General features: G+C 44.8%; 1 protein-coding gene across 2 annotated transcripts; it reads right to left on the bottom strand.

Annotated features, from left to right (window-relative positions):
• Positions 1-1,342: 1,342 nt before the first annotated feature.
• On the bottom strand, positions 1,343-11,130 carry NOLC1 (nucleolar and coiled-body phosphoprotein 1). 2 transcript variants are annotated; one of them, XM_049645597.1, is made up of 13 exons: positions 10,930-11,130; positions 8,472-8,527; positions 8,220-8,359; positions 7,990-8,117; positions 7,172-7,337; positions 5,549-5,673; positions 5,294-5,429; positions 4,841-4,969; positions 4,537-4,647; positions 3,813-4,451; positions 3,554-3,660; positions 3,286-3,378; positions 1,343-3,109 (listed from the first exon to the last, which is right to left on the bottom strand). In XM_049645597.1, exons 1-13 carry the CDS (start codon positions 11,047-11,049, stop codon positions 2,951-2,953), a joined length of 2,109 nt encoding a protein of 702 aa, XP_049501554.1. In that variant the 5' UTR covers positions 11,050-11,130; the 3' UTR covers positions 1,343-2,950. The 2 variants fall into 2 exon arrangements, with proteins under 2 accessions (XP_049501554.1, XP_049501553.1); XM_049645596.1 differs by having other exon boundaries at positions 8,220-8,362; positions 10,930-11,129.
• Between the last annotated feature and the right edge of the window lie 555 nt (positions 11,131-11,685).

The following is an 11,685-nucleotide window of genomic DNA, read 5'->3' as shown; positions in this document are numbered from 1 at the left end:
TCTTTTTAATAGAATAAAATAAACTCTTATAATATCCACTGTGTAGGGTCTCTGGCTGGCTCAGTCCATTGAGCATGTGGCTGTTGATCTTGGGGTCATGAATTCAAGTCCCACTTTGTGAGTAGAGTTTACTTAAAAAAAAAAAAAAAAAAGGCACCTGGTGGCTCAGATGGTTAAGCATCTGACATTGGCTCAGATCATGATCTCATGGTTCATGAGTTCAAGTCCCGCATTGGGTGAGCATGAACCCTCACTTCAGGTGAACACAGCCCTGCTTTGGGTAAACAAGAGCCCTACTTCAGTTGAGCCCAGCTTCTCTCTCCCTCAAACAAACAAATAAAAACTACTGCGGGTCTATCTGTAATAGCAAAATACTGAAAAAATCTAAACATCTACCAATAAGTTACCGGTTTGAATAGCATTCTATTTCCATACAATGGAGTACCATGCAGTCATTAAAAATGAGCTGTTATGAAATGAACTCTAAAGTTATGAAACACTGCATATAGCAACCTACCCCATTTGTGTAAGGGAAAAAATGAGTGGATGCACGTAACAGTACATTCAGAGAAACTATGGAGAAGACACAGAATCAAGTCCCAAGAACTAGGGCTAAGAGGGAAATTTAAACCTCACTTTATGCTATTAGATATAACAAGCGTATTTGAAAATGGATGCATGAGAGGAATGAAAAAATACCAATTCTTTTAAACAGCTTAGAGTAGTGGTTTTCAACCTCAGCCGCTCATTAGCATCACCTATGAGTTTTTAAAGAATATTCTAACACCCAGGCCCCACCAGAAAGCACCAGGATCTCACTCAGCTAGTCTGGGATAAGCCCTTGAGTATCACTGTTAAAAGTCCCCAGATGATTCCAATTTTCAGCCACTGTTATGAAATCACGGTTTTAGACCAGGAGTTAGCAAACTTTGTCCAGAGGACCAAATAGTAAGTATCATAGGTTTGTGGGCCATATAGAGTCAGCCTCATATTCTTTCAAGCACTTATAAAATGTAAAAATCATTCTTAGCACCTAAACATTACCAAAAAAGGCCATGGGCTGAACTCACCCATAGGCCATTTTGCCAACCCCCTATTAGACTATGCATAGCCTGGACTATTTTGCCTGGAAAAGGCACCATGACACAAGGTATGGACAAAAGTGAACAATAAAAGTCACTGCCAAGAAGGTTCTACAATGAAGTCACAGGTCTTCAATAAAAGTCACTGCCAAGAAGGTTCTACAATGAAGTCACAGGTCTTCATTCCAGCCCTCTAACTGGCCCCCAAATTCTGGTTTGAGTAGGTGGGAGGGCTCTGGACTCAATAAAAAACTCCCAAGACACATTATAAACCAGCCAGTTTATTATTTTGTAGTAAGATGTGTAACTTTTACCATGCAGACTGATGTACCTATGTCAGCATGAACAGTGTATGTTCTTCCTAGAGGCAGTTACAGGGAAAACCAAGTAATTATCAAGTTACTTGGCAAGTGTGGAATCCAAACAAGGGGAGGCTAAATTTAAAACCTACACCTCCCTCATCCATGAAGCTAGAGCACACTTTCCCACCAAAGGAACAGCTCAGACTCGTCTGCTGTTGTCTCTTTCCTCCCCATCCTGCTCTGGCTAATAAGCACGGTCATCTCCAACAGCTTTACGATAAGCTAGCTTGGCCTTGGGAGTCTTCTTTCTGCTCACTGGTTTTTATCATTCTCTCCACTGTTACTGACAGTTAAGGTTCTGAAAGGGGCACATCAATTGCTCCCATGTTCCAACTATAAGACACCATAATCTTGTTAGGATGCATACCAACCAACCCTACCCCATGTTAAGTCTTACCACCTAATATGCTTTATAAAGGTTCATCCTAGTTCCATTAGCACATACACAGGTTACCTATAAATTCACCTGACTAATGTAACCTAATGCCTACTGAAGACTGAGAATTTTAATTATAGCTTTTATTCTTTCGTTTCGATCAGATTTCCAACCATGTAGGAGTTAATGAAATCAATTTTGTGTCACCACTGTTACCAAGACAGAAATACCAAGTGATGTGTACTTTTCAGATTAAATTAATGTCATTTTGTTCTGTAAAATGTAAAAACCAAGACGCACTCCTCAACTTAGTACTATTAAGGGTCATCAAAAAAGGCCTTTGAACAATAGAAAAGTTTTATGTTTTCAAATTGAAAAACTAAACATGTATTGCAAACATTAGGTAATGTTAAAATTACAGAAAACAAAATATTCAGACTAACCCCACAGCATTCACACTACAACAGAACTGTGTCTGCCAACAAAAGTGAATTTTACCCCAAAAAGTAGTTAAGTCCATGCTCGCTGAAAACATCAGTCCTAGACCCCATGAATGGGGATGAACTACACACTGCATGCTTACCAAACATATACACATTAATCATTCTTAACTGCCTCTTCCCAGAGCACTGAGGGGTAGGACGGATGAAATGTGGACCCGTGTACTCACACAGGCAGAATTCTTCAATTATAAAAACTCGTACATGTGACCCTCACTATGTTTTAGGCAATAGCTAAGATTTTATCTGTGGGAACCCACCTCTGAAAATCACAACAAAAATCTATAGGAAATGATTTAATATAAAATATACAAATTTCTCAGTATGAGGACTTCCACAGAACAGGGAGAAGGGAATGACAACAAAAAAAAAATTTTTTTTTTTCTTAAAAAAAAAAAAAAACACTCCTCTTATGTTGTCCTTACTACTCAACACTCAAAAACAAATCTGTACAAAACTACGGACACAGAAAAGGACCAGAGAAGTTGTGACAATGCAAAGTCTTCGGACCTATTCTAAACTGCTGTCCTCACCAAGACCCTTCCTTAAGAGAGCTGATGGTTCCCAGGTCCACTGGGGAAAGCAAGTGGTCTCCAATCATCACCCTACTTCGCCACAAATGGCCCCAGGTCATTCGCTGTCAAACTTAATGGAATTGACCTGGACAGAGATGGAGCCTCCCCGGTAGCTGCCACGCTTCTTCTTGGTTTTTTCATGCCGAAACGATTTGCCTTTGGTGAACTTCAGAACCTGATTGGCTCGCTCCCCCCAGTCTCCAGCTGCACCCCGCTGGTAAGCAGAGAGAAGTGGTTAATACACAGAAGGACAATAACAAGGCCCTGTTACTTTCTTCTCTTTGCTCAAGGCAACTGAACCCAGAGAGCTTCCCACCAACCTAAACCAAAATGCTGTCCTCTCTTCCACCCATTCCCCTCAAGAATAGCCAACACCTGCACCCCCCTCACCTTGGCATCAAAGGAGTTGTCTGCCACTCGAGCATCTACCTCGATTTCCTCCTCCCTGATCCTTCGGAATGGTGATGATGCCCTTTTTTCTCCCTGGAGAAGAATGAAGTAAGAAACTAAACATGTTCTGTCATGTAACAGAAAAGCCCTCCTCAGCTACACATAGGAGCATTTAGGGCAGGCCAGGCAGAGAGTTGTCAAGATGATCCCAGATTTTTCTTTCTACTCTTTAAAAGCGGACTCCTGAGAAAGAAATAAGATAACTTACTTTCTTCCTTTTTGGAAACGTGTTGGGGGTCTGGGGCTTTATCTTCTTGGCTTGAGGAGTCTCTGCCTCCTTGGCAGCCTCATTCTGCTTCCGCTTCTTTCCTGAACCTACAAAACAGCCAGACTCAGGAGACCAGTTTCCTATTCCTCCTCCCAAGTTCCCATGCACTGAATGCATACAACTGGAAGCCTAATCGTAGGCCTCCTCTCCCTGTCCCATCCCCCAAAAATATATCCCACCCAATTCTTTGGATATGGACCTGGCTTACAAACTGCGGTTGTCTTTTTCTTTTCTTCTTCCTCATTGCTGTCCTTGTCTGCTTTTCCATTCTGGGTAGTCAGTGCAGAGGTCCCATTGGTCTTCAGCGCTTGTGGTCTTATACTGCCTTTGCCCTTAGGCTTCTCCTCCTCCTCCTCCTCCTCACTGGAATCATCAGAGGAAGAGCTGCTACTCTCAGCCTTTGCTTTCTTTGCGGTGGCTGGCTTGGTAAAGACTACCACTCCCGCTGTCTTCTGTGGCTTCTTTTTAACTGGGGATTTTGATATCTTCTCTTCCTTCTCTTCCTCACTGCTAGAGCTGTCTGAATCAGAGCTGCTGTCCCTACCACCCTGAGAGGACTGTTTGGCAGCCGGAGATGGAGCTGCTTTGGCCATTGCCTTTGACTTGGGGGTGGCCACAGTCTTCTTTGTCTTCTCCTCTTCACTAGAACTGCTCTCCTCCTCACTGGAGCTGCTATCAGCCTTTCTGGTCAGAGGCTTCTGGACACTGCCTGCAGCTTGCTTGGGAGCTGTGGCTGATTTAGCTGCAGGTTGCTTGGGAGTGGCAGCTGGCTTACTTGGGAGATTCTTGGTGGTAGCAGCTGACTTGGCAGGAGCTTCATTCTCAGAACTGTCAGAGTCTAGACAGAGAAGACAGAATAAACAAGTCAAATGGAAGGGAGCCCCTGGAGTCCCCACTGCCCTGATGGCCTCCATATGCTTCACCTGAGCTGTCTGAAGAGCTCTCTGATGCCTTCTTTGCTGGAGCTGGTTTAATGGTTGCTTTAGAGATGACTGTCTTAGCTGGGGGTCTCTTTTCTTCTTCAGAACTCGAATCTGGAGAGAACCTATGGCATTAGGCTGGGACCGGAGTCCCGACCCAATCAAAAGCAATAAAAAGAAGGATGCAAAGACCCACACAGCCCTGTTTGTCCTGCTTCAGCGAAAAGCAATAAGGGACAGAGGTATTTTTGTCTTCCATATTCCTCATGTAGCTTCCCAGACCCAGTCTCCACAGGTGGGGACTCACCAGACTCATCACTGCTGTCCTCACTGCTCTCTACAGGCTCTTTCTTCTCTGCAGCTTTCTTGGGAGCCTGGGTTCCCAGGGACTTCTTGGATAGGGCAGCAGAAGGTGGGGGGACTGAACTATAGGGACCTGTTTAAGAAAGACAGTGTCATGGTTTTAATGTACATATAATAATTCTTTGATTCTGCTCCCTTCTAGAAATGGAGCTTAATTCCTCTTCCTTTGAGTGTGGGCTAGAATTAGTGAGTCATTTCTAACCAAAAGAATATGGCAGAGATGATGGCATATCGTTTCTGCATCTGGGTTGTAAAAAGCAATGCAGATTTCTCTGGGAGAAGCGAGCTGTCATCATGTCAAGCGGTTCTAAGGAGAGGTCCATGTGGTGACTGCAGAGATCCTCCTGCAGTTGGATCTGGTCACAGTCATGCAGCTTGAATCCCCATGTCCAGTTACCTGGTTTTTTCTTTATGGGTTTTTTCTGCTCCTCCTCCTCTTCACTTGAGGAGTCCTCGCTACTGGAACTCTTTTGGGTAGGGGTGGCTGCTGCTTTCACTGGAGCCTTGGCCACAACTTGCTTTTTAGGTACAGTCTGCATTATACACAGAAAATCAGTTACCACAGGAAAATGCTGGTCCAACCAATCCTGCCAGGAAATGGAGAAACCCCCACCCCCGTGCCCAGTCCTCTGGTAGAAATTATGGCCCAAACCTTCTTAGGTATGGCTGTTGCCTCCTCCTCCTCTGAGTCATCACTACTGCTGCTGCTGCTGCTGCTGCTCTTACTGCTGGCTGCTTTGCCATTGGCTATTTTAGGTGCTACCCGAGCTGGTGTACCTAAGAAGGAAAAAAAAAGCGTTAAGAAGTATCAAGCCTGGGGGCGCCTGGGTGGCTCAGTCGGTTGGGTGTCAGACTTCAGCTCAGGTCATGATCTCACAGTCCGTGAGTTTGAGCCCCACGTCAGGCTTTGTGCTGACAGCTCAGAGCCTGGAACCTGCTTTGGATTCTGTGTCTCCCTCTCTCTCTGCCCCTTCCCTCCTCATGCTATCTCAAAAATAAATAAAACCGGGGCGCCTGGGTGCTCAGTCGGTTGAGCGTCTGACTTCGGCTCAGGTCACGATCTCGTGGTCCGCGGGTTCGAGCCCCGCGTCGGGCTCTGGGCTGATGGCTCAGAGCCTGGAGCCTGCTTCCGATTCTGTGTTTCCCTCTCTCTCTGCCCCTCCCCCGTTCATGCTGTGCCTCTCTCTGTCTGAAAAATAAATAAACGTTAAAAAAAAAAAAATTAAAAATAAAATAAAATAAATAAAACCATTAAAAAAAAAAAAAAAAAAAAAAAAGAAGTATCAAGCCTGTAAGGGACCATAGAAACCTGTAGCTCAGAACTTAGGAGTCTACCAGTCCTCTTGCCTTTAGAGCAGGCATGAGGGGGACTGCTGTGGCTAACTATCAAAGGATGACTTTCCTGACTAATTTCAAGAATAAAACTATCTTTAAGATAATGATATAATGTAAATAATTCAAATATGCTCTATGAGATCTTTCATTCCAACTTCCATTCAGAGAAGCTCCTATAAATCATAACCTGTCGCCATGAGAGAACTACAGAAGTTTAAACTCTCACATGCCCTATGGAGTGAATGCACAGGAGAAATAACGGTAGTGAAAAGGACAAAGGATAGAGATAGAAATGGTCATTACAGAATGGGATCTATGAGAATATAAATCGTCTATGAAATCAACAAGAATGGCAAATGGATACCATTCTTAAAAAGTTTTCCTTACTGTAAGCTATCTCTAATACCTAACTCCTAATTACATAATCTTCACTTATTAATAAAAAGCTTCTTAAAAAAAGACACTAATTTTATACCTAATTGTAAACTTTGTCAGAAATCTTGTTTTGTACTTGTTAAGCTGAACATAATTTTTGGATAATGTTTAAACATTACTTTTCATACTTGAAAGAAACATTTATTTAAAAAAAAAAAAGACACTAATCAATACCTCTAGTTCAACAACCACTACCATTTCACTCCTGTGCTGAATGAACAATTTTGAAAACATGTTTTTTTTTTTTTATGCTTATTTATTTTTGAGAATGACAGGGAGCGCAAGCAGGGAAGGGGAAGAGAGAGAGGAGGAACAGAAGATCTGAGGCTCATGCTGACAGCAGTGAGCCCAATGTGGGGCTCGAACTCATGAACCATGAGGTCATGACCTGAGCTGAAGTCAGACACTTAACCAACTGAGCCACTCGGGTGCCCCCTGAATAAGCAATTTTAATACCAGTCCCCACAGCAACCCCAGACTGGGCTTTTGGGAACAGTAATAGTACCTGATTTGGCTGAGGCTTTAGCTTGAGCCTTAGCTGCCACAGGTGTTGTCTTTGGCTTCTGGTTCTTTGGTGCCTCATCTTCTGAGCTTGAGTCTGAATCAGAATCAGAGCTCTTGGCCTTCTTAGGAGGAGCTTTGACTGTCTTGGGTTGGGGCTTAACTCCCTTCTGTGAGAAAACACACAATAAGGGGGAGAATCAGCAAACTTCTGGTACCCAAAGTACATCCTAAGGTAGACACCATCCTAGACTATTTTTTAGGGGCTAACTAACAGAACAATAAAAGCAAGGGGAAGTTAAACAAGAGAGCATCTGGGAGTGGCTGGCTGGTTTAGTTGGTAGAGCATGCAACTCTTGATCTCAGGATCATGGGTTCGAGCACCATGTGTGGTACAGAGTTTACTTAGAGAAAGACAGAAACAGAAAAAAAAGAAAGACAGAAAGCAAGCAAGCATCTGAAAAGAGCACCAAACTCTTCATAAGAAACAAAAATATCAGCTCTGTCCCTGCCATTCCCTGCTTAGAGCTCCCAACACCTACCTACAAAACAGACTCTTACTCTTGGGAGTCTTAGTATCCCAGAGAAACCTAGTATCACCTGGGAAACAAAACGGGTTCCTCTAGATTAAGAGTACAATTTCAACCTCGCATATCCTTTCCAAACTTCATACTTCTATCATCTCTCTCAAAGTCCTCAGATTTTCTTCTCCATGGTCATTTGTTATATACCACTGCCATCCCCTGGTTCCAAGCTATAAGCCAGGATTTCAGGTTTTTTCTAATTCCTTAAGCAACCTCTTTCCTCCCCCAAGTTGCAAACCTGAACAGGCTTTTTCTTCTTGTCCTCCTCCTCCTCATCACTGGATTCTTCACTGCTGCTGCTCTCTGTTGCTTTAGCTGAAGCCTTTCCACCATGCTGAGGCAGACTGGCCCGCTTGGCAGGTACAACTGAACAAAAGCACAGACCCCAGTGAAAATCAGCCATGGGTACTGGCAGGCTACAAATCCCTTTCTGGGAACCACTAACCCCAACTACCTGCCCACCCTTACCAGCTTTCTTAGCTGGAGGCCCTTGGGTTTCTTCCTCCTCACTGCTGTCCTCACTGCTGTCACTGGACGAAGTCTTCTTCTTAGCCTTCTTAGTCACTGGTCCGTTTACCTGTAACTTCCGCTTTGGGGCCTTGGTGGACCTGCTGAAGTAGATGAGGCTAACCTTTGAGGGCTCAGGACCTTCTCACACCAAGGAACACAGCCCAACCCCTTGGGGGGAAAAATAGCCACAGTGGTACAGGGAAGACTTACTTGAGCCAGAAGCTGTAGATGTCCAAGAGGGAAGAGGCGTTGGCGTCCTGTTGGGTCTAGAGAAGAAAAAAGAAAGCTCAATAAGAAAATTTTATCCTGGTTGTTCTAGGGGAAATTAGATCTTATTTTATTCTCTCATTAAAAGTAGCCAGTTTTATATCTGCTACATTTGCTGTAAATGTTACACCTTTGGAAGACTTCTCTGACTTGCTTAAATTAAGAGAACAATATCTTTATGTTTATGTACTCCCCCAATTTTTTACATCAAAAGCTTGGGTTACTCCTGTATATAGTTTTTGGCACCATCTATTCCCAGTCAGTCCTATTTATCACAGTTTTTAAGAAAATGTGCATTCCCTTTATTTTAGCAATGCATTGCCTAGAAATGTATCCTTACCCATGAAACAAGAACACAAACATTAATACGAGAGAGTGTTTACTGCAATGTGGTTTATAATACCAAATCACTGGAACGCAGCTTCCAAAACTGGTTAAAAAGCTAAGCTATATACTCAATACAAAACTCCATTCAGCTATTAATTACACTGATATAGATCATTAGTTGATGCAATAAAAATAAATAATGGCAGGACATTACAGTATCAATGAGTATAGGTTCAGAATGAGACGAGTACAGGTATGAAACTCACCTCTATCTGTTACTACTGTGTGACTCTGAGCAGATTATTTAATCTTTCTGAGACTGTTTTCTTCACTATAACGTGAAGATAATACTATACATCTTAAGTGGTTTAGAGAATTAGAGATAGCATACGTAAAGGACTTAGTATCTGGAAACACCACGTAGCACTTAGTAAGCCATCCAACAAGGATTAGTTTTTGTCACATAAAAGAATCCTGATTCTCAAAGGCCCAATTCCATCTAGCCCCTTGTGGAAACACTTTCTGCAGCCTCCCTAACAGTCAATTCAAAAACTGTTCCAATATGAGGGGTGCCTGGGTGGCTCAGTCGGTTAAGCATCGGACTTCGGCTCAGGTCATGATCTCACAGTCTGTGAGTCCAAGCCCTGCATCGGGCTCTGTGCTGACAGCTCAAAGCCTGGAGCCTGCTTCAGATTCTTTGTCTTCCTCTCTCTCTGCCCCTCCCCCACGCTCTCACACTCTCCCAAAAATAAACACTAAAAAAATAAAATAAAATAAATTTTTTAAAAGTTCCAATATGAAAGCAGTTGTAGGAGATCACATGGCAGGCTGTCCCAGCTTAAAGAAGTCATTTCTAAAGCTGATTTCGTTCTGTTCTTGTGCAGCCTGATTCTGCCACGAAGAAACCGATCTTCTTAGTCAAAGGCTAAGAACACTATCAAAGACTACAACACCCTACTCTCATGTTTGCTCTTCTTGAAAGGGAGATTCCAAACCTTTCACCTCCCTAGCCATCTTCTCTTTACATGTGTTTATTTATTTTTTTTTTTAACGTTTATTTATTTTTGAGACAGAGAGAGACAAAGCATGAACGGGGGAGGGTCAGAGAGAGGGAGATACAGAATCCGAAACAGGCTCCAGGCTCCGAGCTGTCAGCACAGAGCCCGACGCGGGGCTTGAACTCACGGACCGCGAGATCACGACCTGAGCCGAAGTCGGCCGCTTAACCGACTGAGCCACCCAGGCGCCCCATTCTCTTTACATGTGTTTAAAACATCCTTAATTAATATAACTATCATAACAGCTTTCCCTCATTGATGCTTCCTGAGCATCAGGCACCTAGATTGTCACTTCATATTTATCATGTTACTGAAATTCACAAAAATCCTATAAAGTGGATGATGACATTCCCCATAGGAATAGAAACAGAATCAGAGAGATTGGGCAAGCTGCTCAGGTTATACATCCTAAAAAGTGACAGAGCCTGGTCCCAAATCTAAATGTGCCTGATTCCACAAGTCGAAGATCCAAGACCACTGCCTGCTAGGGCTTTGATGCTCAGTTCTGCTTCAATATACCTTAAAGCAGAACCATGCCTCTACTCTCATTTTTTTCTTTACTAACGAAAAAACCCATTCTTCATTTATAAAGCAATTTTATCATTGAGTCCCGGATAAAGTCTACTGAGAGTTATGGTCAAGTCACGCTTTGCATCAGCCAGCGTAAAACCCAAAGGAGAAACCAAGAGCCCCCAATGCCTCCGGTAGGACACCACACTCCCTCCTCGCCGCACTCCGCCAGCCACGTGACCTGGGCCACGAGGATCCCACGCTGCTGTCGTTGCACCGCTCACCAGAAAAAAGCAACAAGACTCTGCGCTATCTACTGAGACCTCGTGGGAGACCAGGTGCGGAGACTCTAGGCTCTCGGCTCACCTCCAGGAGCTCAGCACAAAGGGTCCGCAGATACTGCACTGGCAGACCCCAGAGACCTCCGTACCCGGAAACCTGAACCTGTCAGGGCCCGAAGCCCTGTGGTCATCCCACCCCAGCCTTTGCCCCAAGCCCGCACTCACAGCGCCTGTTGCCTTGGCGAATTTATTGGCCACCTCCGACAGCTGGTTATCGCGCAAAAAGCCGAGCACGAGCGGATACAGGTCGCTGGGAACCACGCGGCGCAAGCCGGCGTCCGCCATCCTCCGGGTAATACGCGTCACTACCGTTGCTGACGCGCACAACTCAGGAACTTGGGAACCCGGCGGAACGACGGCGGATCCGCTGTGACGTCACCGCGCGGCGCGGGGGCACAGCGGAAGGGGCGGGCACTCCCCACAGGGCAGTTCCGCCTCCACTTTGGAGGCGGGATCGAGGCGAAATCTGTAAGGTCTTTCCGGTGCCACAAGTGTCGCCATCTTGGTAAGGGCGGAGCCCTTCGTCCACCACCTTGTGAAGGCGGAGCCCTGACGTCACGTGTCCCGCCCTCGGTAGTGGCGGGAAATCTCCAGCCTTCCCGCGCTCTGCTAGAGCCACTTTTTTTCAGAGCTGCGGTTTCCGGAGCCGCAGCTGGGATTCGCATTCCAGAGTGAGCCGGGAGGCTTGAGCGGTCCTTGGACTCTCTAGACTAGGGTCACAGGATCTCCCAATCACTACCGTTCGCACGGCCAGAGAATTCCCACCCTTCATCTTCCCTGTCTCCACTAAGCAGAAGAGGCCGTTAGATACCACCCCAGCCCCTGTACTCCCACCTCAAATACAGAGAGGATCCTTCATTTTATCCATGGTAATAGAGGGACGATTCCCCAAAAATGCCCCTACCTCATGATTTGCCCATG

The sequence above is a fragment of the Panthera uncia genome, chromosome D2, assembly GCF_023721935.1.
Source record: "Panthera uncia isolate 11264 chromosome D2, Puncia_PCG_1.0, whole genome shotgun sequence".
In the NCBI taxonomy this organism is placed as follows: Eukaryota; Metazoa; Chordata; class Mammalia; order Carnivora; family Felidae; genus Panthera; species Panthera uncia.
This window is presented reverse-complemented; position numbering and strand designations above follow the sequence as displayed.

What these genes read in the sequence shown, in the direction of transcription:
- NOLC1 (XM_049645596.1), bottom strand. Translation starts at nt 11,049, where the DNA reads ATGGCGGACGCCGGCTTGCGCCGCGTGGTTCCCAGCGACCTGTATCCG. An exon ending in ACCCATAAAGAAAAAACCAG is followed by an intron (nt 4,970 to 5,293) that starts GTAACTGGACAT and finishes TTTCTTAAACAG; the next exon opens with GTCCCTATAGTTCAGTCCCC. An exon ending in ACAACTCCTTTGATGCCAAG is followed by an intron (nt 3,110 to 3,285) that starts GTGAGGGGGGTG and finishes TCTGCTTACCAG; the next exon opens with CGGGGTGCAGCTGGAGACTG.